The sequence below is a fragment of the Pempheris klunzingeri genome, chromosome 21 (genome assembly GCF_042242105.1).
Source record: "Pempheris klunzingeri isolate RE-2024b chromosome 21, fPemKlu1.hap1, whole genome shotgun sequence".
Classification (NCBI taxonomy): Eukaryota; Metazoa; Chordata; class Actinopteri; order Acropomatiformes; family Pempheridae; genus Pempheris; species Pempheris klunzingeri.
In genome coordinates, this window is record NC_092032.1 from 21,347,742 (window position 1) to 21,371,951 (window position 24,210).

The window sequence follows — 24,210 nt, forward strand, 5'->3', positions numbered from 1 at the left end:
TCAGATCGGCTGTTTGCTGAGTGTCACACATCTGTAAGTCTGTGGGTGAACTGAGTCATTCGTCAGAATAACTACGAAGCTGTCAGATGCAGCTGTAAAGGTCTGAGAATAGAGGGTGTGGTGGGCTGAGCACATTGTAAAGTCCCTTAAGGCAAATTTGTAATATTGAGCCATATAAATAGAATTGTCTTAACTTGGCTTGGCCTGCAGACAGCAGCGGTACAGCCGAGGGGAATTCAGAGCTGGAATGTGAAGAATGTCAATAATCTATCTTAGAAACTGTTAGCAGGATTATACAGGCTGCTTTCTCTCTGTACTGTAACATGTGAACTGTGGAGAATATCTGTTTGACTTCAGAGTTCACGCAGCGCTGGATGTGCAGCTGGACTCCTGTCAGCTGTTTTCACTCGTTTAACCTGCAGCAAATATCAGCATGAGGCCATGTTTACTGTAAATTACTTAATCGTGCTCTCACATCAATCTGTCTTGATGGAGTAACAATACTAAAGTGATCTAAGAAAACGTGTGTTGGCATTTGGGATTAGATATTTCATTGGTAGGCCTAATAAACAGAAAAGTCTTTGCTATTATATGAAGCAGCTCGCCTTTCCAGCTTCTCCTTTTTTAAAATAAATTCTTCTTATTATGCTGACGATACTCTGCTATATTTACCTCTTAAATCTTTTGAGGATAGCTAAAGTTTCACATGCTAACCTGTGTATCAGATCACACCTGTACTGTATAATGATTTGGCTTTTCTTAAAGGGTAAGTCCACCCTCAAATTCTGCTAGGACCCCCCCACCACCACCACATTTGAAAAATTCAACAGAGGATCAGCTATTGTTGGACACTCTCTCTCTTCGCTGATAAAAGAAGTAGTCAAGTGTAGCTTTGGCCTTCATCTTTCCCATCTTTTTTGCCGGGGCTACATGTTTGGTTGCTGAGCTAGCGGCTCTGCTATAAGTCAGTACATGGCCTCGCTTTCATAGTGGCTACACTAACACTACTGTTATCGTACACATCTGCTGTTATCCACAGACTAAAGTGCTGTGTTTCCTACCACAGATATCAATCTCTTGTTCCTGGCATCTATCTATCATCTATCTGGGGAAACTACTAGAAATGAACTAGATGTCTGCAGCCATCTTTCAGAGCTGCAGTTCTGACAAAAGTAACTAAAGACACCAAAAACTGATAAATAACGAAAGGAAAGCAGAACATGAAACCCAAATGATGATGTTTTAGAAATGACTGACTATATTTAAACCTCTACAGTGCTTTGGGGGGCTGGGTTTGATCTCTGAATAGATGGTTAGTGATTTTAAGGTAACAGACTGAGAAGAAGCTCTACCTGACTCAGGACAAATCTCTGCTATCTGGCATTAAGAACGTACGATCTCTGGCCGAGCCTATTTCAAATCAAATCAACTTTATTGGCCAAGTTTGAACAGGCAAACAAGGAATTTGACTCGGTGAAGCTTGACTCTCTGTGTACAGTGAGGAGAAAAGTAGAATAAACTACAACAATAGGAAAAGAATACAGGACAGTATAAACAATATAGAACTCTTTAACAACGGTATGTACAACTATTTGGGTTTTCTCACCTCCAGCCGTAACAGAGGGGGGAGAAGGTCCTCAGTGTGGCACTGGTGGAGGTTATTTACTGTCAAAGTGTTAAAAAAACAAGTGTTCAGTCCTTGGAATTTTCCTTTAACAGCAATAAAGAAATGAAGCAGCTTCGGTCTGACAGACAAGCAGAGTCTCGCTCTGGCCTGCACACACTGCTGCAGGCAGGACACACACACACACACACACACACACACACACACACACACACACACACACACCTAAACGCACCACATGCACTCATGAACTGATGCGTTCACAGACACGTACGTCCACCATTTACATCCTGCACAGGCTTTATGTTTTATTCATGGCCAATGAAAACTCTTTTCTCTCCTCGTAAAAAGGTGTAACTGGATTAATTTGATTCTGGATCAGTGTTTAGTTCAGCGTCTCGTCTTCGTCAGTCACTGTTCAGAGGAATGAACCAGTTTAACCAATCAGACTGTGAGTGAGAGTTTCTCAGAGGAGCTCAGACCTGCTGAGTGTGTGTTCAACAGGACGAGCGTTTCTCAGCTGGTTGAGACATTCCTGAAGTGTGTGTGTGTGTGTGTGTGTGTGTGTGTGTGTGTGTGTACAGAGATACAAGGCCACTGTGTTCCTGTCTGCAGGACGACATTACGTCTGTCTCCTCAGTCCGAACACAGACACAGCGTATGAAAGTGTGTCTCAGTCACATTGTGTTTTCTGCCTCTCTTTAAAATCATCAATAAAAACACTTAACTACAGTTTAAAATCAGACGTTTTACTGAGCGAAACAATCAAAAGCATTCATTGATTTTTTTTTGCTGAGTGAATATTTGATCTCTGCTGCGTGGTGGAGCTGCAGGCAAGGTGACTGCAGGTCACACACAGAACCCATTGATTTCTTTCCACGAGCTTTTTATGGATTGATCTTTTTATGGTTATGAGTCGTTCGATAATCAAAAGCCTTGTTTTTCATCTCAGCAGCGACGTCTCTTTCTGCTCTCAGACGCTGCAGACATCAGTCCGCTCATGTGGAATCAAATCGGCCTTTAATGTTCACAACACAGGAAGCGCTTCGCTCGATGTATGAAAGACAAAAAAAGATGGAAAGAACACGTTTAATGAAAATGAAAGGTGGTTAAAGGTGATTCATGTTGATGGTTTCTGTTCTCTGCCAAAGAAAGTTAAAAAGCTCTACATATATTGAAACAAGCAGATTATGTTCATTAATGATAGTTTTATTTGTTCTAAAAAGAGATTTGTAGATTCAGAATCAGATCTTTGGGCCTTTGACCAGAGTTGACATAAGTTTCCCTGTAAGTCTGTTTTTGTCTTCTTGTTTCTGTCTGGTTGAAGGTCGCAGGCAGGAACACTCTCCATCTTCTCCTCTATTTTCTTCTCCTCCCCTCTTTGATCCTTTATGAAGATTGATTTTGTCCTGCTGCTCTGTGAAGAGACTCGGACTCGGACCGTGCTGCTCTCAGAGGGATTAGCCGCTGCAGCGAGGGCCACATAAATAAAGATGACACGAAAAGAAAGAGAGAAAAGAAGAATTTACAGGGTTTCTGCTCAGATATGCAGAACACGACTTGAGCACGAGCTTTAAACTGATGCGTCCAATCACGCTAACGTCATGTTTGAGGGTCCGGGGGAGGGCACCCAGTTTAGTTCAGCAGAAAAGTGACAAAGTAAGAATACGTGTTAAATCCACTTAGTAGATTGTGTTGATGGACACTCTTGTACCGCAGCGCAGAACAACAAAGACATCATGGAAAGTGTTCTGTGTAAAGGTGAGACGTGATAGGAGGTTCAAACGTAATAAAATATTAAAGAGCATTAAATGACATGCTCATTTAGTTATTGAATGGTATTGTTTAATTATTGTAGATGCAGTATTACTCATTGTACAATATGTACATTTTTCCAAATACACTAAATACATTCATCCAGTTCACCTCTTTCCGTTGCATCAAATAAAATGTTTTTTCACCCCTTCTTTTAAAAACTGCAATAGATTCTGAAGATTTCACATTTCAAATTTTAGCCCTCAAACATTTAAGGACTTGGATCCAAAAGTACAATTTCGGGGGAGTAAACAGAGCAGTAGAATGAAAACATTAGCAATTAGCTACTCGACTACAGCAATTCAACAACTAGCCCTGCAGGTGTCGAATCGTCGAATCGTCAAAATCCAGAAAAAGATCACCTGCAGATTTCATATCATTTATCTGTGAATGGTCGATTGTGGTGAGACTGTATGAAACCTTTTTCACATCGAACACTTTCTTTTGAACATGACCGAGATCGTTCCCAAGTGGTTACTGCTCTAACTTTAACAAACTACTCACTTCAAACCCAAACAGTTTTTCGTTAAACTCAACCAGCAGATTTTGTGCCTGAACCTAATCAAACCGTAACCGTACAGATGCCAGATCAGAAAACAGATGAATGATAACTTATGAGAACTTATGAGCTCTCATGTTGGATGTTTTGGCTGGAAAAAGACCTATTTTGTGGCTCCATGTGTCGGGCCTGCTGCTCTCAGATTAGATTAGATTAGATTAGATTTTTATTGTCATTACACCTGAACAGTACAAGGCAATGAAATGCAGTTTGGCATCTAACCAGAAGTGCAATTAGTAGCAAGTGCAAAAATATATATAGAGTATGTACAGAATATACAGAGTGAGGATGTTTACAGATGCTATATGCAGGTTAGTGCTGTGAACATGTGTGCTAGTAGACATAATGTATGGTTATATGGATGAATGAATGAATATAGACATGATATACAGGTTGTATAAATATAATAGATTAGATTAGGAGTGGAATAAACATGTAATACAGGTGTATACAGATAGATTTAAATACTATGTATATGTTCATAATTTACAGATGAGGTTCTGGGCTGCAGTTAGTTGGATTCAGACTCAGGTCTTGGTGTTTGTAGGTGTAACGAGGGTCCATCAGGCCGTTCTCCGGGCAGCTGATTGGGCGACACAATCCATCGATAAGTGAACAAACTGCCTCAGTGCCGCGAAACAACATGTTGACTGACTGACGGTTATTATTGCAAACACTCAGTCAGCAGCTCCTCATTCATTACACTTAATTCAATAGTGACACACAGAGATGGGCCTCAGTGAGCACACAGCATTCCTCTGAGGGGGAAAAGTCCACCAACACAACTGTTGCAATGAGAGAGGAAGAGGTGGAGAACGAGTGTGTGGGTGCAGGCACAGGTATGAGTGTGTTATCTCTTCCTCCATCTTCAGGTTGTGAAACTCTTTTCTCCTCTCTGAGCTCTGATTGGCTGATGCTGTGATTACAATCTGGAGAACACCCACTGCAATTAAAGAAACATCCATCTCTGCAAAATCACTGACAGCAGCAGATTAAAAATTGAGTGAAGAGGTTTTTCTTTTCCACACTGAGCAGTTGATTTGTACCACACGGGGAGATAATTCATATCTAACCATCAGGATATTCCAATTTGTATGAGGTTTTAGGAAGTTCTGTTTTTATTAAAGTGACTGATTCTCCCTGTCTGAGCCGCAGCGAGGACACAATGACTGTTCAAGTCATTGATCAGCAGGTGGATGAGATTCTCTTTCCTTGTTCCTGTCAGTCACGCTCGATAATAACAATAACTTTATTCATATAGAAACTATCAAGACCAAACCTACATTATGCTTTAAAGAGCAAGCAAACAATAAAAAGGAAAAAAAACACACAAAGACTAGAAGTAGAGCTTTTAGTTAGTTGTTTAATTTGAATCTACTCCAAGTTTTTTTGTAATCCTGCTGCCAAACTGGTGATAAAACCACGATTAAAAACACGATTTGCAGATCTTCTAGACCTCGATATTCTCTGCAGATGATAACTCGCCAAGGTTACTGCCTCTTCTGTACCATTTTTAGATAAAACTTTCTTCTCATTCTCCCCCTTTTTCCAGCATTTCCAATCAAGAATTGTATAATGTGACACAACACGTGTAGCATGTAGATGATATTTAATAGGGGATCCAGAATAGACCCCTGAGGGACACCAAAGAATAGAGGAGATGAACCAATCCACACGATGGCCCGCTATAATGTTTTGTCTATGTCGACGTGTTGTTGCAGTAGGACACTGTCATGGAAACAGATCTGTGTCTGTATTGACTTATATAATTTTGTTAAAATAAAACAGATGAGATGTTCAGGTCAAACAACGTTAATGTAAATGTTGACAGTGAAAACATGATTCATTTCTACGTCCTTTCACGTTGTGTGTTTTCGTGTGTGTGTGTGTGTGTGTGTGTGTTTGTCGAAACCTTGAATAAAGGTCAAACACACACACAAGAGATAACACGTTTCCAGTCAGAAACCTCCTCTGTGACCGTGTTCGCAAAAGCAGTCCTGCTTTTTAGCTCGTTTCGTATTTGGTTAATTTTAAGGTCTGATGTGTCTTTTTAACCCTTAAAAACCCTTTAATCCTACTTAACCTTCATTAAATAACCAAATATTTTGGTTGTGTGATAGAACTTTGACCAAGTAACAAACCCACGTAGGTTTTAAGGTACAAATTTAGATGAACTGATGATTCATTAGACTCGTTAGAGAGCCATCATTGATTTCTGGTCCATTATGGATTGCCAGGTTTGAACTGATTAGTGACAGCTAACGGGATACGTGTAACCTGCTTTGATGCAACTGTGCTAGCTGTGTCCACGTTGCTAAGCTAAGCTAACAATGTCCAGAGCCCGTCCATGTACTGATAGATGAAACTGATATAAAATGTTGAACTGTTCCTTTAAACATCAGCAAGCGTTGACAAGGAGAGAGACAGAGGTAGACAACCTGCTGACTGGGATAAATGAGGCCATGTGACCCTGAAAGTTGGAACAGCCAGTCCAACCAAACACACACACACACACACACACAAATGTACACATCAACACACACACACACACACACACACACAAATGTACACATCAACACACACACACACACACACACAAATGTACACATCAACACACACAGCAAAGAGGAAAGATAGTTAAAGAGGATTCGAAGGACCTGGTTTCTTCATCTGATCCATCGGGGGTTTATCTCTCACAGCTGTCAGCGGGAGGCGTGACGATACTTTACACGCATGCTCACGACCCACAATGCACCTCGCGTCTCCTGTCTGTCCTCTTAAACGTGTCTGTGTGTGTCAAAGCCTGATATATCTGATATCTAATAGGGATCTGTTAAGATCTGTTGGACCTCAACACGTCGTCTTGTATTTTAGCTTAGAAGTAAACTTCCTTTTATCCGTCAGACTTCCCTCCGCTGTAATAACCATATAGAATAACTGAATACTGTTTGGATTGATTACATATGATGCCTTCTTCTCTCAGGACGTGTGTTTCAGTGAGTTCGGCTGCTGACAAACACACACACAGTCCATCCTGTTGAGTTCAGGCCGCTGAGAAACACTGAAGAGGACAATAAACTTCTGTCCTCTGTATGATGAGGGATTGCAAAAGCACTTCAATGATATTATCTTTGGCTTTCGTAGGAAAATGTGCACACACACACACAGACACACACACACACACACACACACACAGACAGACACACAGACAGACAGACACACACACAGACAGAGGAGGGACTCCTTTCATGTGCAGTGTGCCATGAAACAGCGGAGCCTGATGTCAAAGAAACAATTCGACTGATCAGACCTGTTCCTGAACAAACAGCACTGTGTGTGTGTGTGTGTGTGTGTGTGTGTGTAGTGGTGTGTGAGGTGTGTGTGTACTTGTGTAAATTAAGCCTGTGAAGTCACCACCGTCACTGTTTCCTTTCTTTCATACCGATGCTCACTGATGACATCTCGTTCCTGTAGTTTGTTCTTCATGCTAACTGTACTTCTGAGTGTTTAACACTGCACATCACTGCGTTAAGTCTCCAGCTGGTAGCGGTGTATAAGCATGGAGCTGCAGGAGGTCTCCTCAGAGTCCTGACTCAGCGTCATCAGTGTGGTCTGAACCTCCAGAGGACGTCTTTACCTCTGATGTCCGTCCACAGTAAACAGAGTGACTTTCAGGGAGGCAGTTTGACAGAATGCGAACAAGTTTTAAGAAGTTCTCGTCAGGTTAATAAATAAATAATCTCAGTCTCAGTTTTGTGTTTCTGTGCATCAGACTGACTGGTTACGTCGCTCTAACTGTAACTGTAGTTCTTCTTAACCACAACGAGGTATTTATTTCAACCCAAACCCCAAAGACTGCCCAAACCACCCGAACCTGAAGCAGAGCGCCGGCATGTCACCACACAGGTTTACTTTTGTAGCAGTTTTGAGTTTCAGATCAGTTTCTGTGTTTTTTTGGTTAATAAAGATGCAGTGGGAGGATGAGGGAGGGAGGGAGGGAGGAAGAGTGGGAGGACGTTTTAGAGGCTTAAAAGTAAATGTTATGAGTTCAAGTTCTCTCAAGGTGTAATGTTAGTTATATATTTGGATCATAGCATCACAGAGTCAGATTCAGTATTCATGAACAGACAGAGAGGATCACGTGTGTGTGTGTGTGTGTGTGTGTGTGTGTGTGTGTGTGTGTGTGTGTGTGTGTGTGTGTGTGTGTGTGTGTGTGTGTGTGTGTGTCCAGATGTGGACCGCTGGCAGAGAGCCGTGCACGCTGCAGCTGTGTTGTCTTTGTGACATCACAGCGGGAGGCCGGCCAATAGGAATGCAGCCGGAGAAATGAAACAAGTTCAGACCAGAGTCATCATCAATTTGTGAACTAATAATCCGTCCATTCATCTATTTTATTGCCTCCTTCTCACCAGGGTGCCGGTGTGGCTGTAATATGTTTAAAGTTCATTACGTGTTGTGTGTAATCTTTAAACGTGTATTAAATCAGTCAGGTGTGGAGAAACACTGCTGCAGGCTGGCAGTCGTCCCACTGAAGGGATTTCACGTGTTGGACGTCCCACCGCCTCGTATCAGACCTCACGTTCCCCCACAAACTCGCCCCATCCCGTCGTGTCCAACACTAAACCCTCTCGAGCCGGTTTAGGTTGCTCGCTCGCTCGCACAAACCGAGCCTGTAGGGTTTCATTCCACTCTCAGAGGTGATCAGCGTCACATTCGTCCCGCAGCTGCTGGCAAACTTGTTCCTCTTCGACGTGGAGTCACTCCTTCCTGCTCCACCCTGACGAGCTTCTTCATATACTTTATGTGATGAGCTCCTGTCAGGAGACACAGCCGTGTCACCTGACTTACCTGAACGGGAGCGCCGCCCGACAGGATGTCAGCAGGACAGCCAAACGTTTAGAGAATCACACTAACCTGAAAGTTAAAGAGCTCAGGTGCACGTGGTGGAAGTATTGTTTCCTGTGGCACGTTCACACACAGAAACAGGAACGATTAACATGGAATTCAAACATTATTAATATTAAACCAGTGGTGCAAAGTGTCCTCACAGTCACAGCATGTTTCTAAAGCACAGCAAACAAAGTGAAATCGATAATAACTTCAGAGTGAGATCTGTAATCAAAGCCATGTTCACCTTTTCTTTCAGCTCCCTCACACCCCGAATCTAAATCATCCTCTGAGAGCTTCTGGATTTGTGTACAAACTGATGCTAAGACGAGGGTTCTCTGTCTGTCTGTCTCTCTGTCTGTCCGTCTCTCAGTGTGTCAGGGGATGAGTAACCAGCTGACGTTGTTGGGGAGTCGTGAGAATCACTTTGACAACATGGTGAGGATGTACTCCAACTGCTCCGTGGTCCTGGACAACCTGGAGGTCACCTACACCCTGGAGCACCAGGACCTGTCCTTCCTGCAGGTCTGTCTCTGATGCTTCTGTCACTTCACCATCATTTCCCAAAGCATCACCGGCTGATACGAGCAGGAAGCTCTCTTTGTGTTGCGTTCGAGGACGCTCTGACCTCAGTGACATGATGCTCGACTGTTGCTGTGAGGAGCTCTATTGCTTAGACAGAAAAACCACGGATGCTGTGAAAAGCATCATGGGGGTTTCTCTCAGTGTTTCTGTTAGGAAGGTCAGAGCGGCCTTCGTCGCCCCAGCAGAGGGAGTTCAAACAGCCCCCGCTCGCAGCTGTGGTGAAATATAAAAGGTGACCCTCTCTGATTATTAACATTGGACGTGTTAATAATCAGTAGACGGTATTTATTCCACAATAACAGACTTTTTAAACTGCCGTCGAGGCCCATAAGCTGCACAGAATCCAAGTAAATCAGGACGTTTATCAGTAAATTAGCTGATTATTCCATCACAGTGACTCGCTGACGCATTTAGAAAAGTGATACCAATGCTATGGTGATTTCTTCAGTCCATCCAGGAGGTTGGCGGCTACGTTCTGATCGCCATGAACGACGCCGCACACGTCCCGCTGGTCAACCTGAAGCTGATCCGAGGTCAGAATCTCTACGAAGACCAATTCGCCCTGTTGGTGATGTCAAACTACCACAGGAACGACTCATCTCCAACTCTTAACTACACCAGCGGGCTGAGGCAGCTGCAGCTCAGCAGTCTGACGGGTACACACACACACACACACACACACACACACACACACACACACACACACACACACACTGATGAGGCAGGAAGTCAGACAAGCAAGCAGTTTTCAAAATAAGTGCAGACTTTGTATTTTCACCATACATCAATATTATGTAATAATAAAAAGCAGCAGAAGAAGAAACGCGGCCTGTTTGATCCTGTTAGAGACACATTTAAAGCAGCAGAAGAAGAAGAAACGCGGCCTGTTTGATCCCGTTAGAGACACATTTAAAGCAGCAGAAGAAGAAACGCGGCCTGTTTGATCCCGTTAGAGACACATTTAAAGCAGCAGAAGAAGAAGCGAGGCCTGTTTGATCCCGTTAGAGACACATTTAAAGCAGCAGAAGAAGAAACGCGGCCTGTTTGATCCCGTTAGAGACACATTTAAAGCAGCAGAAGAAGAAACGCGGCCTGTTTGATCCCGTTAGAGACACATTTAAAGCAGCAGAAGAAGAAACGCGGCCTGTTTGATCCCGTTAGAGACACATTTAAAGCAGCAGAAGAAGAAACGCGGCCTGTTTGATCCCGTTAGAGACACATTTAAAGCAGCAGAAGAAGAAACGCGGCCTGTTTGATCCCGTTAGAGACACATTTAAAGCAGCAGAAGAAGAAACGCGGCCCGTTGGATCCCGTTAGAAGCACGAAAATCAGTCCAGTTGGTACTTCAAGAGGCAAATATTACAACAACTGAGCCGACTCGATGTTATCTGCTAATGTATTACAGCTACTTTATGGGAAGAGCCAGATAAAATGTTGTACACTGTACCTTTAAGAACCAATAAGAGTGATGAATTATAAAACAAACCGTGCTACAACCACTGAATAATGATAATACATTTTATTTCGAGGCCCTTTCGAGGCACTCAAGGTAATAAAACCAGTAAAACAGACAACAGACTGGCTGTTAATGTTGTTTACATGTGTTTCACTTCCTCGTTGAGCTGCTGAGGACCTTCTGTTCTTACTTTTCATGACACAACCTCACGCCGACATGTGCCAAGTGCCGATGTTGCCTGGCTCCCCGTGCTGGCAGCGGGCCGGCCGGGCGGAGCTGGCTCACCATTCAAAAATCTTCAGTCAACACCAGATTGTGCTCTGGCAGCAGGAAATAGTGCCGCACCCCATCGGAGCTTTGGCTGGTGACGTAGACGCTTCGCTCAGAGTGATATCCAGCAGTCTGAACTGTGCTCAAAGTGAGCTCTGTGCTGGCGGCACCAAGATGCGTCTGTTGTTTCGTACCTCCACCTGTGAAGCTCTTGGTGGTGAAGGACTTGTAGAAACTTGTATGATGCAGTTTGGTTTCTTTTTTTTAAAGATAAGGACACTAATGCTTTTCTCTGACTCCAGAGTTCACTGGGACTTGAACTTTATGTAACTTTGACTGTGAATCGGTTTCTATTTAGGACTTCAGCCCAACTTTAGTCAGTAAGCAGCAAAACACTCCAGGACCTGTGACCCAACAGTCAACATGTCGTTCACGTTAACGCCTCAGGACACAGCATCGTCCAGACTTACACACAAGTAAATACGCTGGAAATTCAAACCAGTGTGGCGTCATTCACTACTTCCTGCAGGGAGGAGCTCCGGCAGATTAGCTTGCCAAACCCTGGCAATGTTCAACAAGCCCACTAGATGTTGTCCAGCTTCCTGCCAACAAACAGCAACAGAAAACACAAATCTGTTTCGCCGCAAACACAAGCGTCACTCGGTGGAGCTGATCGGCCGACCTTCTTCCGCTTTGGGGTTAGATTTGGGGGGTTTATTGTCACTTGAAGGCTCGTGAGCAGATAAGGGCTCATGGATCCTTCGTAGGCTTTGATTGGCTGAAGAAAACGTTGTGATGAGTACATCAGACACCTTTATGATCACACAGAAAATCTCTAATCTCAGTTTTTCTCTCTCTGTCTCCCTTGGAGACAAAGAGCTCGGCCATATTTTGTGTGTCTGACTCACTGACAGCTTCAGTTCTGTGACTCTGGATCTGATCCTCTATCTTCTGTGTCTCCACCATCTCCCTTTCACAGAGATTCTGAAAGGAGGGGTGAAGATGACCCACAATCCTTTGCTGTGCAACACTGAGACCATTCAGTGGTGGGACATTCTGGACAAAGCCAGCAATCCCAGCATGCTTTTCATTATGGATACCTACGCACGTAAATGTATGTAGAGGAAGGATGAGGTCACGACGTTAAGCTGCGACCTGCAGGACTTTACTGAGCGTTAACCTGTGTGTGTGTGTGTGTGTGTGTGTGTGTGTGTGTGTGTGTGTGTGTGTGTGTGTGTGTGTGTGTGTGTGTGTGTGTGTGTGTGTGTGTGTGTGTGTGTGTGTGTGTGTGTGTTTCCAGGTGACAGGTGTGATCCAGGGTGTGTTAATGGTTCCTGTTGGGCAGCAGGACCGGATCACTGCCAGAGATGTAAACACACACTCGCTCAGATACACACTTCTTCATCTTCTGTACTTCCTCGGTCGCTGTCACACACCTTTTATCTTTCTTCAACTACTCTCTCTCTCTCTCTCTCTCCATTTCTTCCTGTCGCACTTATACCCCTTCGTCTCTGAGCGTCCAGAGAAACCACATGATGAACTGTGTCTCTGTGTCCCTTCAGTCACGAAGCTGCAGTGTGCAGAGCAGTGCAGCAGAAGGTGCCGCGGCCCAAAACCCATCGACTGCTGTAATGAACACTGTGCTGCCGGCTGCACTGGACCTCGAGACACCGACTGTCTGGTCAGTGCCTGTCTGTCTGTCTGTCTGTCTGTCTGTCTGTCTGTGCCCCAGCGCTGCGCTGGTGCGTTACGCTCACTTCAGACCAGAGATTTCACCAGGTGGTTTTGGATGTCACCTGTTTCAGCAGCCAGTCAGCTCCTAGAGGAACCAGCTGGTCAAGTCAGCAAACCGTCAGTGGCTGAAGTGACGTGTGGACAGAGGAGAGTTACAGGACAGAGTTGTTATGTAAAGAGGGGAGATCTGAAGTTTCTATCAGCCCTCTTGATTTTTGTGGTTCTGCCTTTTCATCATTGCTAGACGGCAGAGAACTCCTGCTGTGGCGATAGTAAACCGTCTGGTCGTATTGGTGTAAACCAGCAGGTTTCAGAGCATTACAGACCAAGCAGTCGACGTTCCAACGAGTCTCCTAGAAAATCTTTCCCACATCATGTAAGGTCAGGTCCTCAGTCCACAAGACAAAACACATCAGGTCCCTTATGAAGGCAGGTCCCGACATACTGCACACACAGAGCACACACAGCTCCAGTCACACACAGTAAAGACTCTCTGCTTCTTTTACAGGCCTGCAAGGATTTTAATGACGATGGAACCTGTAAAGGAGCTTGTCCTCATCTGACACTCTACGACCCCAAAACCCACCAGGTCGTCAACAACCCCAATGCCAAGTACACCTTCGGGGCGACCTGCGTCAACGCCTGCCCACGTATGGACTTTAATAACAGCAATAATAATAATAATAATAATAATAATAACCCTACATTTTATCGAGATTAACATTGTAATTTAAACAACTAGCAGCCTAATGATGTCTGAGAGAGTTTTTACACATCAAAGTGTTGTTTGAGGAGTTTACTGCCTGTATTTTAAAAGCAGTGATGTCTCATAAATGTCTTCAAGTGATATGCTATTAATCCCTGAACGTATAGCAATCAAGTTGCATTGTGGGTAATGTAGGTTACCACAATGGTTCTGATGAGAAGAACATGTGTGACTGTTACAGTGAAGTGATGAATCCTTTAACTCCTTTAACATTTGGTAGGAATGGATGAAAGTTGGCTTTGTTTTGTTTGAATACAGATAACTACGTGGTGACAGGTGGATCTTGTGTTCGCACCTGCGGCGCTGGGACGTATGAAGTGGAGGAGAGCGGGATCCAGCGCTGCAAACCATGTGACGGACCCTGTCCTAAAGGTAGGAACCTACGCAGAGACACACCTGAGCACTAAAGGGACAACCTGACAGTGTTTCTCTTCCTTCAGCCTGTGACGGCGTCGGGGTCGGATCTCTGGTCAACACCATGGCCGTCAACGCCTCCAACATCGAGTCCTTCAAGAACTGCACTAAAATCAACGGGGACGTCTCCGTCATAGAAACCTCGTTCACTGGGTGAGACTCTTCTCTTTAAAGATTGAGCTACGATGTGACTTGACTCTGTCCTGGTTACTTTGGACAAACCTCAGGGACCTTTGAGAAGTCTTTTCTGTCACAGTGTTGGCAGGGACAGGAAATCTGACAGAACAAAATGTAGGTGCAAAAAAACCACTGGAGCAAAATGTAGAACAGAAAGCAAGTGAGGAAGTGAGGTAGAAGAAGACGATGGCTGGACACCAAGACTGCAAAACAACATAACCAGGGACGTCAGCGGGCATCATTCATGAATGTCTTTAGTCTCTCAGGACACAAACAAGCAGATCGGGATACTTTCACTGCGATTTCTTTTGTTCTCAGAAAGTTGTGACTAGATATTTACCCCGTGCTTCCTCAGGTCTACCTGCAAGAGCTGTTGGCAGCACCAGACCGCCAGCTCGGTGTCCGAATCATAACCTTTAATGTCCTGACCTGTCCTGCTTTGCTTTGTGACAGCAACACTTGAAACTGAGGTTTTCTTCCTTTGGCTCTTCCAGGGACGCCCACTATAAGATCCCACCCATGGACCCGGCGAAGCTCGAGTACTTCAGGACAGTGAGGGAAATCACTGGTAGGTCAGAGGTCACCAGTGCTTCTCTTCACTTGTTTGGTGGATTGTGTTAACATTCGTCCCTGTATGTGTCCGTGTCCTCCAGGTTTCCTGCTCATCCAGGCCTGGCCAGAGAATATGACCTCCCTGTCAGTGTTCGAGAACCTGCAGATCATCAGAGGAAGAACAACACACACGTGAGTCACTTCACAAAACTACTGCTATAGAAACGTCGTGAATAACCTCAGTGATCAGAAACTATAGCGCTCGCATGTATTCATGGTCCCTAATGATTAGATTAATGGTGGTAAACGTACCTGTAGCTGCTCCTGTCTCGTTAATCCTGTGCTCCACTTTGTTTGCATACAGTTAAAACTTCCTTCATCACACCTAATCCCTCGCATCACGCCCGCTGTTATCCCTGCCCAGCTTTTTCACAGACATTAAGTGAAGTCAATGGCTGCAGAAAAGGAAGGAAAAGCCAATATTTCTTTAATAAAACACTGAGACCTGCAAAATAAAGGTTATGGTATAGACCAGTTCTTTACCAGGATGTAGCAATTAGATGCAACTGACTCTTTAGTGGAAAACTAATTAGTCACATTCAATATATTATACATAAGGTAACAGGTTAAGGTGCCCCCCCACAGGCCAGTGGAGCAGTGAGCCGATATTTAAATGCACAAAGCTCAAGACATCGAAGAAAAAGGTTCACGTCCCGAGTCTGACAACGAAACACTTCAGTTAAAGTTCGGGAAAGACGGCTTCAAGTCCGCGGGGACTTCTTCAGTATTTCACTAAAGCCGCCGTCCTTCCTGAGCCGCAATCACGTGCCTCCACTGATCCGTCCATCGCGGGGGAGGATTAACCCCACATCCATCCTCCACAAACCAGAACCAACTCTAAGCTATTGGGCGAACATGGAACGTAGTTTATAGTCAAGCTGAGCCTTCCCTCCCCAGGCAGCACAGTCTGGCGGTGGTGAGGACGAAGCACCTTCGCTGGCTGGGCCTTCGCTCTCTGAAGGAGGTCAGCGCCGGCAAGGTGGTGATGAAGGACAACTCTCAGCTCTGCTACACCCGCCCCAACCAGTGGACCCACCTCTTCAGATCCGGTAACCAGGTGGTCACCCTGCGCGGCAACGCCCCCCCAGACGTCTGCGGTGAGTTTCCTGGATGTGTGTCCCATTCATTAGTTCCATCATTACTCAGTTAAGCGAATGAAATAAGAAAGTCCTCGTCTCCGTCACGCAGAACAACAGAATCGAACCTGCGACCTGGAGTGTACAGATGAGGGCTGCTGGGGTCCAGGTCCCACCATGTGTGTCTCCTGTCGGCATTTCACCCGTAGGGGGCGCTGTGTGGCGCTCTGTAACGTGCTGCAGGGGTGAGGCAGAGCTTCTTTCACTGAAAAAATCCTCTCCAGCTCAGATAGAACTGATTGTTCAGCAGCTTCCTCGTTAAGCTCTTTAGGAGCTGCTGTTGTTTGATCGAACGCTCTCTTCCTGCTGTTGCCACACCTGAATCACACCTGTAGCTTGATGCTGACTGGTCTGAAACACTTGACCTGGAGCCTGATGGAGCTCATGAATCCGGCTGCCTCGCAAAGTAACTCATTACAGTGCTTCCACGAGACAAAATAAATGAATACAATGAAAACCAATAGAATGACCTAAAGGCCTTCTTAAACAAATGTATTTTGAATTGAATGAACAGCTGAACGTAAAAAAAACTAGTATTATGGGCCATTCTGCATAATGAGTACCTTTACTTTTGGTACTTTAAGTATATTTTGCTAATAATTAGATATGATAAATCTGTGGTGTATGATTATGTCCTCTGACTGCTGATGTCTGTGTGTTTTTCTGCAGCGAGCCCGGAGAGGTGGAGGTGAACGGCAGCTGTGTGGAGTGTCACCCAGAGTGTCTGCTAAAGGCCGGCACCCCGACCTGCCGCGGACCGGTCAGTCCAGCTGCTGCAGATTCATTTCAGAACACAACAGTGTTAGACTGTCAGAGCGCCACTTCTGTCTCGTCTAGTTTTATTGATTCTTAATAATATCAGTTGTGAAAATAACTTAACAATCCACTTTTAACCCAAAATCATGTCGTCTGTATGGTCCAAAAAGCCTCTTCTTCAATTTCTGAGGTGACCTTTCAGTCCGTGTAAAGAAGTGTCCTCTGATTGGTTGGTATCAGCCTCCAGCATCTATACAAAACTTTTGGTTTGCATCAATACATTTTAACCGCAAATTCATCTGACTTGCTTTTAAATGTTTTTGGATGCAGTGTGGAAAGTTTTACTCTTGAATCTGCTCTGCTTGACTTCATAATAAAGTAGTATGATATTATTATTCAGTGCTTTACATCAACAACAACAACTACATTTATGAATAATAAATAAAATGTAAAATAATGTAAGTGAGATATTTTATAAAACTTATAGAACAGAATATTTTGGAACATGAAATGTGTATAAAGACAAATCACCTTCAGTATAAATGGCATCTAAAGGCCACTGCCCCCCCCCCCTCTGCCCCCACCCACAGGGTCCAGACCAGTGCTCCCAGTGCGCCCATTTCAAAGACGGCCCCCACTGCGTGCCCCGCTGTCCCCGCGGTGTGCTGGGAGATGGAGACACGCTGATCTGGAAATACCCCGACGGGACGGGCCAGTGCCAGCCCTGCCACCAGAACTGCACCCAGGGGTGAGACGGGGTTATTGATCCTTCCCTCAGAGCCGATCTGATCAGAGAGGACTGAAGGCTTATACCTGTGTGCTCTTTGTGTGTGCAGGTGTTCAGGCCCTGGACTCTCTGGATGCGCTGGGTAAAACTACAACTTTTCTTTTCTTTCCATTGACTTCACCTCCATAGTTGCCCCTGTGTCCTCTGGGAACACACAGTAGTCCTGCTCTAAATGGATGTTGGCGCACAATAGGAGTCAAGAGGAAATTTAAATGGAGATGTATGTGAATTCTACCAGAGCAGCTGAAGGACAGTTTTCCCTCCGCACGCTCATTTTGAATAGGATTCTATTATCATACAGACATTGAATGTGAGTCAATAGGAGTTCTGTCTTTACATTTGAAAGCAATGCCGATGTCTTCTGCAACTTCTTCTGTGCCTGTCTTCCCTTACATGCTTCATGTCAGTGGTCTAACTGAAATGAAGGTTTAGATGGAAGATAATGGTAATGAAAAATTAGCATTACCAAAACACATTTGGATTCTACCAGGATTAAATGGACGTGATGTGGAAATCCTAAATGAATGTGCCCATAATGGATGACTGTGATGAATTTAAATGGGAGTGTATGACTCAGACAGTCCTCAGACTGATGTAAAACACAAACATCCTGCGCTCTGTACGTCCCCACAGGGCCACCACACACTCCACGTTGGCGGTGGCCGTGGTCGGCGGGCTCTTGATTGCCGTCATCGTGTCGTTGGTTATCTTCGTGTTGCTGCGGCGACAACGAATCAGGAGGAAGAGGACCCTGCGGCGCTTTCTGCAGGAGAGAGAGGTGGGAGAGAGAATTCATTTAAATAAATCAAAACTCACAAAGGTGACAGAAACTCACATGGACTTTTAATCTCACGACTAAGGCTAAACATAACGGTAGCTAACCAGATGAATACCAGAGAACTCACACAGCGCTGTTGGAGGATCTGAATGCGGTGTTTGAAACGTGTTCTGCAGCTGGTGGAGCCGCTGAGGCCCAGCGGTGAAGCTCCTAACCAGGCGCTGCTGAGGATCCTGAAGGAGACGGAGTTCAAGAAGATCAGGGTGCTCGGCTCCGGAGCCTTTGGGACCGTCTACAAGGTAACAACGTTTGAGACAAAACCCTCCAACATACGTTTACTGAAGACATGACGCGGCAAAGTTTTAGCTTCGGCAGCAGCTGAGAGGACAGAAACATGAGAAGCATCAGAATCAACATTCAGTTTCACCTAGTGAGGACGCTGATATCATTTACTTTATTTGTTATCGATATTTCCAAACTTCCTCGTCCTGCTGTTACTGTGGTGAACATGGTGAATGTTTTTAGGGACTGTGGATCCCTGAAGGAGAGGCCGTGAGGATCCCAGTGGCCATCAAAGTGCTCCGAGAGGCCACATCACCTAAAGCCAACAAGGACATCCTGGATGTAAGGACTCCTCCTCCTCCTCCTCTTCTTCTTCTTGTCCTTGTGCTTGATGTTCCTCTCTCTCTGTCTTCCCCCTGCAGCTCTAAGTTATTACTGACTTTATGTGCTCAGAATAATGTTTTGGCTGTTACTATTCCCTCATATTACAAAAGCACATGAGGATGTTCTTCAGGTTTCACGTCTTCTCCAAGGTGCATCACTGGGAACGGAGCACTTGTAAATGAAGTACACTGACTGGACGAGCTGAGTGGACTGATGACACAGCTCCACACTAACATGTTTGTGTGCAGGAGGCGTATGTGATGGCGAGCGTGGATCACCCTCATGTTTGCCGTCTGTTGGGGATCTGCCTGACGTCGTCGGTCCAGCTGGTGACTCAGCTGATGCAGTACGGGTGCCTGCTGGACTACGTCCGACACCACAGGGACCATGTGGGGGCTCAGTGGCTGCTCAACTGGTGTGTCCAGATTGCCAAGGTGCGCCCAGACGCCGGGGTTCTGTCAAACCTCTGATTGTGAATCATCTCAGACGATCTCCACCGTCTGCTCATGAGCTCATGTCTCAGTTTAGACTGGTGTAAGAGCCGCTCTCTCTCTGAGCCTGAGGCAGCAGCTCCCTCTAAGCCTGCTGAGGCCTATTAACCTGAACACGGCAGCAAACTGTGTGTTTGTTAATCTACTCCGTCTCTTCTGAGTCTCATCTGGATTTTAAAGTGCTGGGAAAATCCCAAACAACAAGGTCATGGGCTCAGTGTGAAATCATTACGTTGCTCTGGAACGTTAAGCCGCCGGGCTCCTCGTGCAGGACCGGCTGTCGGATGGTCGACCGCCTTCAGAACCTCCTCCCACCCCCCCGGCTAACACCAGATTAGGAGGGTCTGTGACTGAGAATTTCTCTAACTTCCCAAAACCGACATTAACACACACAGCTCTTTATTTATTTATCACTTTTTGAGTGAACAACAGAGGGAAACACTTCCAGTGCAGAGAGCTCCAGCAGAACTGTTTAAATGAGCGTTTTAACCTTTTGGAAAGTGAGTTTGAGCTTCATGAAAAAGCTCCACAAATAAAATGCATTATTATTATTCAACTTTTGCTTGATCAGCACATTCACACAGTTGGAGTGATGAAACAGACAGTGATGAAATGATACGATGCAAACCGGGTAAATGAATGAACAGTTTATAAAGTTATGTTTCCAGCTGACCATTAAAAAAACTTCAGTGTGTGTTGGTGGCGTGACAACAAATCTGGACTTCCTGGATCATATCTCACCCCCTCACTCTGTGTCTGCAGGGGATGAACTACCTGGAGGAGCGTCACCTGGTGCACCGGGACCTGGCGGCGAGGAACGTGCTGGTGAAAACTCCCAACCATGTCAAGATCACAGACTTCGGCCTCGCTAAGCTTCTGACGGCTGACGAGAAGGAATACCACGCTGACGGAGGAAAGGTGCGTTTACTATCCTCACCTGAGCACTGAGGATTAACGCACACACAGGTATTATCCAGTCAGTTTGTGTGTCTGTCCTCTCTGCAGGTTCCCATTAAGTGGATGGCGTTGGAGTCGATCCTCCAGTGGACGTACACGCATCAGAGCGACGTCTGGAGCTACGGTGAGCAGCAACAGTCACTGATACTTCGGACTGAAGCTTTTAGACTTAAATTAAAAAGAGAAGCTGCCTCCTCTGAACAGCTGACACTCACAGGTCTGGACAGGTTGTCGTCTGACATGAATCAAACTTTACTAATCAAGATAGATGTGTCTTCTCGTGATGTGGGTCGGTCGTAGCAGTTGACGGTCTGTGCTCTGCAGGTGTGACCGTGTGGGAGCTGATGACCTTCGGGTCCAAACCGTACGACGGCATCCCGGCCAGTGAGATCGCCTTGGTGCTGGAGAGAGGCGACCGGCTGCCCCAGCCCCCCATCAGCACCATCGACGTCTACATGATCATGGTCAAATGTAAGAGCCGTTGGTGCTTTCATGAAGCCGAACAACCTCGTTACTCAGATTCTTTGGATGTTATTGCTGTTATTGTTTGAAATGCTGTGAATCAGCAGCACCTAGACGTCTGTATCAGAAATTATGAGAAACTGCAGAGTGACAGACGACCTCCTCCCTTCGGATCTTCGGGAGAATCTTTTCCAGAGAAGAGGAAACGTCCAGCACCCCTCAGTGACGAACACCTGGGGGGGGGTCAGGTTGGGGAGATGAGCTGTTCATGTGAATGGTTTCCTCTCTCTCTCTCTCTCTCCAGGTTGGATGATCGACCCGTCCAGTCGTCCCAGGTTCAGAGAGCTAATCGCAGAGTTCTCAAAGATGGCCAGAGACCCGTCCAGATACCTGGTCATCCAGGTGTGTGAGCGCGCCACAGATTACCGCTCGGCTCTGCACGTGTTTGTTTTCATTTGTTAGTCTGATTCCTGTTAATAGAATATTAGTTAGTGTCATATTGTTGGTGATGTGTGTAGTTTTGCAGTTGTGAATGTGGACACACATCATTTCAGACACCTAAGAAGAAATACGTGACGGCTTCGAGCTCAAACTTGTTGGTCAAAATGCTTTTTCACTTTATGCCAATGTTTCCTGTCCTGCGTCAGGGGGAGCTCCCCAGTCCGACAGACAGCAGGTTTTACTCTCGCCTGCTGAGCTCAGACGGCATGGACGACGTGGTGGACGCTGAGGAATACCTGCTGCCTTACAAAGGACAGGGTAACCACGACAACCGTCCCTGCAACGCCGCGGTAAACACACACCTCTTCTTCTTATCGAACTCTTTAAAGCTGCAGTAAGGGATTTAGGAGCTCTGTTTTCAGTTTGATTCATGGACATGATGTGAAATATATATTTTACTAATTTGAATAAACATGATTTGATGCATGTTACGTTAAGATGAACGTGTTACCGTCTCTTTGCTTTCATGTCAGAACGGCGGTCCAGTCAGAGAGAACAGCATCGCGCTGCGTTACATCACTGATCCCACTCACAACTCTCTGGATAAAGACGACGTCACCGGCCATGGTGCACATTCATGTGGATTATTGACCAAATGAAAATGAAAAAAAGTCAAATGAATGGTTTAGCCAGTGGGTGAGAAGATGAAATGTAGAATTTCTGTGGAGCAGAATGTCAAATAAGACCTCAGATATAAAATACAGACTGAGGAAGAGTAAAACCCATCAAACATAAATCAAAATGACTCAAAATCATGTAAATAAATGGGTCATTTTCCTTGTTCCTCTCCTTCAGAGTACATGAACCAGAGTATGAGTGAAACCAGCCAGAGCAGCAGGCTGTCGGAGGTCTTGAATCCCAACTACGAGGACCTGAGCCTGGGCTGGGGCGCCACCTCGCTCCCCTCCCCGCTGCAGGACGCGAAGGCCTTCGACAGAGTCCCCGAGGGACCTGAATACCTGAACACCGCCCAGAGCTCGCTCCCCCTTGCCGCCAGCGACAGCCTCGACAACCCGGACTACCAGGCCGACTTTTTGCCGTCCACCAACACCCATGCCGCCGCTTTCCCGGGGAACGGCCTGTTCCTCCCGGCGGCAGAGAACCTCGAGTACCTGGGGGTGGGTGCTGCTCTGCACGCCCCTGTCCGCTAGGGGGCAGCAGCATCCAGACCCTTCAAACTGAAACGGTGAACTTCAGTGGAACCAAAATGTCGCCTACTGTGAGTTGGGCTGCTGACGGTATTTAATTTAGATGTTTTAATTGTACATTTGTCCAGGAAATGCTGTGGACATCCTCTGTTACACTGGAGCACAACCTGAGCAGGCGCTGAGGAACGGGACCCTCTTCCTCCAAACTCTCAAACTGAACATTTCCTTTAAACAGAACAGTTTAAACTTATTTGTGACAAACCAGAGGAACTAAACAGCCAGAAGCTGCAGAGAAGAAGCAGCGGGATGAATTCTTGGTGTTAAATCGGAGTCTTCCCTTCGCACGTTTGTCCACTGATCCTCAGAGTTTGAGCTCCATGGAGATAAAATCTGCACTGAAACACTGAAAATTATTAAGAGCAGTTGGTTCACTAGGTTTTTTAATAATTTTGTTATTATGAGACATTTCCTCGATCTGTATCTGGTCATTTACGTATAATTATGTGGCCTCGATCCTTCAGCATGCAGGAGGCCACATGGTGGATGTGTTTCGCCATCACAAACACATTGGCGCCTCCTGCTGGTGGACCGAAGGCTCTGCAGCACCAGAGAGCTGAACCTGAGTAGCTCAACTGTTATCAGACAGTTTTACATCTCTGTGCTGCAGCTGTGAATCACCTTTACACCACCCTTTTTTGTGGTAAAACTCAACATCCCTCCATAAAGCATTTAGAGCTAATACATAAGCATTTGTTTAACAGTTTATAACAGTATAATTTACAGTATTTTCACCCTGAAAAAGAACTCCAGGAGTTCTGGACGTTAACAGACACATTAGAATACAAAGACGTGCTCAGGTGTTGTTTATGTGCTGGTTGTAAATGCTAAACAGGAGTAAGGAGTCACTGTTGCTGCATCGTTTTGTGAAGACAGTCGTGTGAACACTGTTCTAGTAGGCGACAGAACGCTGGAGGAGGTTACGCCGTCCAAACTCTTAGAAGGATGAGGAAGTCGAGGAAATGATGGAGGAAGGACTCAAGGTGACGTTTCTGTTCTCACATTAAGTTCTTATCTCAGGATGATGATAAAAAAAAAAAAAGCACGAGGAACCACACTGAATGTCTGTGAATGTTTTTCGTGTAGCATTTTAGCTTCAACTGTTGTTAGTTGTGAAACTGTGAAGCTGCAGTTTGAGAAATCTGTGTTGTTTACAGGTTGCAGCCAACCTGCTGACGAGGCCGCCATTTTGTTGGAAAAGCATTAAAGTTGTTTTTTTTGTTTGACGCTGAGTGAAGCTGAACATCTGCACATTTAGTTCTGGTGACAATGAACGTGAATATATACATACAGAATAATGAATCTAGATCTCTAAATCCAGCTTCATCATTTATTCTCATCTTGGATTTAAGAAGAAACTAAAGTAGGATTCATTTTATTCATTCTAATTTTGAAATCAGAAAAATCCGGAGAATCAAAAAACGATTATTCATCATTTCAACCACCACTTTAACTTTATTATTATTATTATTATTATTAATGAAGTGAGTCCGACTGAAAGTGTTTCACATCAGTGCTTCAGTTAAACGGCGTCCTGCAGCTCCACCAATCTGCAGGATGGAGGAGGACAGA

The 24,210-nt window shown here is 45.2% G+C and overlaps 1 protein-coding gene across 1 annotated transcript in view; it reads left to right on the forward strand.

Annotated features, from left to right (window-relative positions):
* The window catches only part of LOC139220929 (melanoma receptor tyrosine-protein kinase-like), a 29,365-nt gene extending 5,501 nt beyond the window's left edge, over nt 1–23,864 (forward strand). Inside the window, exons 2-27 of the mRNA XM_070852821.1 lie at nt 9,259–9,410; nt 9,919–10,126; nt 12,176–12,310; nt 12,497–12,565; nt 12,759–12,877; nt 13,439–13,580; nt 13,955–14,068; nt 14,137–14,263; nt 14,782–14,855; nt 14,941–15,031; nt 15,797–15,996; nt 16,088–16,220; nt 16,705–16,795; nt 17,382–17,539; nt 17,628–17,660; nt 18,212–18,356; nt 18,533–18,655; nt 18,882–18,980; nt 19,271–19,456; nt 20,276–20,431; nt 20,519–20,594; nt 20,795–20,941; nt 21,237–21,334; nt 21,580–21,723; nt 21,907–22,000; nt 22,229–23,864. Coding sequence (XP_070708922.1) covers nt 9,270–9,410; nt 9,919–10,126; nt 12,176–12,310; nt 12,497–12,565; nt 12,759–12,877; nt 13,439–13,580; nt 13,955–14,068; nt 14,137–14,263; nt 14,782–14,855; nt 14,941–15,031; nt 15,797–15,996; nt 16,088–16,220; nt 16,705–16,795; nt 17,382–17,539; nt 17,628–17,660; nt 18,212–18,356; nt 18,533–18,655; nt 18,882–18,980; nt 19,271–19,456; nt 20,276–20,431; nt 20,519–20,594; nt 20,795–20,941; nt 21,237–21,334; nt 21,580–21,723; nt 21,907–22,000; nt 22,229–22,584 — 3,459 coding nt within the window. The 5' untranslated portion in view covers nt 9,259–9,269 and the 3' untranslated portion in view covers nt 22,585–23,864. The remainder of the gene's footprint in view (nt 1–9,258; nt 9,411–9,918; nt 10,127–12,175; nt 12,311–12,496; nt 12,566–12,758; nt 12,878–13,438; nt 13,581–13,954; nt 14,069–14,136; nt 14,264–14,781; nt 14,856–14,940; nt 15,032–15,796; nt 15,997–16,087; nt 16,221–16,704; nt 16,796–17,381; nt 17,540–17,627; nt 17,661–18,211; nt 18,357–18,532; nt 18,656–18,881; nt 18,981–19,270; nt 19,457–20,275; nt 20,432–20,518; nt 20,595–20,794; nt 20,942–21,236; nt 21,335–21,579; nt 21,724–21,906; nt 22,001–22,228) is intronic.
* Nucleotides 23,865–24,210: the final 346 nt, after the last annotated feature.